Here is a 2,059-nt window from a genome sequence, read left to right as displayed (position 1 = left end):
TTAACAAACTCACTCACTCACTCAATCAATCATTCATTCATTTTCTAACACAGGAGAAATTTATATCCATCATTTAACCTGAACATCTTTGGGATGTAAAAGGAAAACTGGCAGATGCAGAGTAAACCCCAGGGAGGGTACAGGGAGAATATGCAAACCAATTTTGAATCCAGGACTCTGAATCTGTGAGGTAACAGTAATGCATGTTATGCTGCTGCTTGCCCTGAATTAGGAAAGGGCAAAAACACATCATAAAAATGCAGAAGAATTAAAAATAATTTGAGTTAGTGTTAATATTATCATTATCCACTTCTATATGGTTTTATGTTTCCTTCTTCTGTTTTTAAATCCTTAGGTTTACATTTGGATCTGGAAGAGCAATGGAGAATACATCATACGAAACAATTTTCATACTCACTCCTTTCCAAGACATGGGGAACAATAAAGATATATATTTTTGCATTTCACTTGTTTTTTATCTTCTAATAATTATTTTAAATGTATCATTAATTATATTCATATATCTAGAAAAAAACCTGCACGAACCAATGTATATTTTCCTTTCTAATTTGTTGTTTAGTGGACTAACTGGATCCACAAGCTTTTATGTTAAATTCATGATTGACCTTCGAGCCAGCACTCCAGTTGTATCTCGTTCAGTTTGTTTCATTCAGGTTTTTCTTATTTATACTTATGTGTTTGGGGAAATAACTATTCTAACCGTTATGGCGTATGACAGGTATATAGCCATCAACTGGCCACTGCAATACACAATAATTATTTCAGACAGAAAAATAAAAAAGCTCATTTTTCTGTCCTGGATCTATCCTTGTTGTATGGTGGCCTTGGGCACGGCACTAACTGCGCGTCTCTCTTTATGTGGTAATCGGATCAACTGGCTGTACTGTAACAACTGGGAAATTGTAAAGTTATCTTGTCTAGAAACTGTTATTAATAGTATTTATGGACTTGTGTTTTCTTTTACATTTTTTGTACCATTTATTTTCATTATCTATTCTTATATTAAAATTCTTATATTGTGCTGGAACAATTCTAGGACTCACAAACATAAAGCTTTTCAAACTTGTCTCCCCCATTTAATAACATTAGCTTTGTTTTTAAGTTCAATAACCTTTGAGGCAACAGAAAGCAGAGTTAACTTGAAGAGAACAATGAATGGAGTGTCTACTGTTGCTTCATTAGAGTGCCTAATAATCCCTCCTATTTTAAATCCATTAATATATGGTATCATTTTGCCTGGGATACGCAAAAGAATCATTTACATGTTTTCATGTAAGAACAAAAAAGACGAAATTATGTAATGCAATAGGCTTAATTTAGAAATGTAATTTCTTGCACATTAAGAAAAACACTGGATTGAAATGAAAACAAAAATATTTTGCCTATCATTAACTTAATAAAACTGGAACAAGATTCACCGGTTAATAATTGTTTTTATACTGTTGATGCGAGAAGTTGAGCAATGGCGAGGAAGCTAAAGGGGGTACGCACTCAAATGACAGCCACCATGGTTATAAAGAATCTGTCACTTTCGAGATGTGAAAGGTGATGTATCTAGATTCAAAAAATTTAAATTAGTGCAATGGACTCCAGCCATGATTTTAAAATGAGCTCTTCAGATAGAATAAGGGGTAGCAGATAGATGCTGGTTAAGTGTAAAATGCTTTAAAATGTTTAGATGATGTTCTTTGCTCAGAGAACCATGGATGTATGGCCCATTGTGTATTACCAAACAATACTGTCCAAACTTAACTGGATGATATTTAGCAAGTGTTACACGAGTGGAGAATAAAGAACTGTGTATGCTGTTCCTCTTAAAATGATTGTTTTTTAGATGTGAGGTAGGGCACTGTGCAACTGACATGGATCAGAAGCACCTACATGGGATAAAACAGCCATTCTGTCAGCAAATGTTGCAGGCTGTGAGAAGTGCAGGCGTTCTTTCTAAAGTCCTCAACCTTATACCCCACCTGGCCAATGACAGGCAGTGACGTGAGTTAAAAGTTCAGGCTATAAACACTCCAAGTATACTCAGAGT

At 34.7% G+C, this 2,059-nt stretch overlaps 1 protein-coding gene across 1 annotated transcript; it reads left to right on the top strand.

The window, feature by feature from the left end:
- The first annotated feature begins 266 nt into the window (after nt 1–266).
- On the top strand, nt 267–1,416 carry LOC114651087 (olfactory receptor 1020-like). The gene has a single exon (XM_028801047.2). The coding sequence runs from the start codon at nt 381–383 to the stop codon at nt 1,320–1,322; it is 942 nt and encodes a 313-aa protein (XP_028656880.1). The 5' UTR covers nt 267–380; the 3' UTR covers nt 1,323–1,416.
- Nucleotides 1,417–2,059: the final 643 nt, after the last annotated feature.

Source organism: Erpetoichthys calabaricus, chromosome 4, assembly GCF_900747795.2.
Source record: "Erpetoichthys calabaricus chromosome 4, fErpCal1.3, whole genome shotgun sequence".
In the NCBI taxonomy this organism is placed as follows: Eukaryota; Metazoa; Chordata; class Cladistia; order Polypteriformes; family Polypteridae; genus Erpetoichthys; species Erpetoichthys calabaricus.
The sequence above is the reverse complement of the archived record's forward strand: the minus strand, read 5'-3'. Positions and strand labels throughout refer to the sequence as shown.

Coding starts and splice junctions, on each gene's coding strand:
- LOC114651087 (XM_028801047.2), top strand. CDS start 381: ATGGAGAATACATCATACGAAACAATTTTCATACTCACTCCTTTCCAA.